Source organism: Fonticula alba (assembly GCF_000388065.1).
Source record: "Fonticula alba strain ATCC 38817 unplaced genomic scaffold supercont2.11, whole genome shotgun sequence".
In the NCBI taxonomy this organism is placed as follows: Eukaryota; order Rotosphaerida; family Fonticulaceae; genus Fonticula; species Fonticula alba.
The window spans coordinates 544,447-545,603 of NW_009242981.1; the positions used below are offsets into that span (position 1 = coordinate 544,447).

General features: G+C 63.7%; 1 protein-coding gene across 1 annotated transcript in view; it reads right to left on the reverse strand.

Annotated features, from left to right (window-relative positions):
- Window positions 1-175: 175 nt before the first annotated feature.
- The window catches only part of H696_05521 (myo-inositol-1-phosphate synthase), a gene marked incomplete at both ends in the record, with an annotated part of 1,511 nt that continues 529 nt past the window's right edge, over window positions 176-1,157 (reverse strand). The window contains one exon of the mRNA XM_009499348.1: window positions 176-1,130. Within this exon, the coding sequence (XP_009497623.1) occupies window positions 176-1,130 (955 nt within the window). The remainder of the gene's footprint in view (window positions 1,131-1,157) is intronic.

The following is a 1,157-nucleotide window of genomic DNA, read 5'->3' on the forward strand; positions in this document are numbered from 1 at the left end:
ACGGCCGGGACGTACTTGATGACAACGACGTGGTCGGGGTGCTCGCCTGCGTGTGTGCGTGTGTGCGTGTGTGCGTGTGTGCGTGTGCGTGTGTGCGTGTGCGTGTGTGAAAGTGAGTACGGGGAGAGCCAGAAGGCGAGAGGGAGGGCGGGAGAGGGAGAAAAAAAAAGAACCATCACGCACCCTCCTTGTAGAGGATGGGGTTGCTGCCAACCATGTCATCCACGACATTGGACTTGGAGATCTCCTTCGAGCGGAACTGGCTCGGGGCGCTGAGGTTCATGCCGTCATTGTTGCCCAGGTGGTTGTAGCTGGTGATGGAGAGGGGCTTGATGCCGGCACCGACGAGGAAGTCCACCAGGACGGACTTGATCTTGGTCTGGCCGGACTTGAAGTCATCGCCGCCGATGAGGACGCCATAGCGCTCGGCCAGCTCGACGACACCCGGCACGAAGGTGTTCTGGGGCGAGCCATTGATGAAGGGGGTGCCCTCGAGGATGGAAGCCACGGCGAAGATGGTGGACGGGGAGACCTCCGGGTGGTTGGCCTCGATGGCGCGCAGGAGGTTGTCGGCGGTGTCATTGTGGCCGGGGATGATCTCGGCGAAGCGCTCGGTGTTGGCGGTCCAGACGATGATCAGCTGCTCGCAGGCGTTGTTGGCGCGGAAGGTGGTGATGTCGCTGCGGATCTGGGCCAGCTGCTCGGCGCGAGTGCCGGGGATGACGTTGTCCGCGCGGTCGGCCTGGTTGGAGGCAATGAAGTCCGGGTCGTAGATGGAGGGCAGGGGAACCATGCCCTGGAGGTGGGGCTTCAGCTGGTTGATGAGGTCCGGCTCGAGGACCTGGGCACGGTCCATGGCCTCGATCATGGGCATGGCGCTGATGTCCCAGCCGCCGATGACGAAGGTGTTGGGGTCCACCATGGGGACCATCTTCGCCAGGGGAACGTGGTGGTCCTTGCCGGAGTGCAGGTCGCGGCCCAGGTGCACGGTGGAAGCCTGGGTCAGGGACCCGAAGTAGTTGGGGGTCTGGACGCCGAGGCGAGTCTTCCAGGAGATGTTCTCGCGGTTGGCGATGATACCGGCGGTGACGGTGGTGCCGTTGTTGCCACCGAGGCCGACCATCATGAGACTGTCATCGGTAGGGGGACGGAGGGCG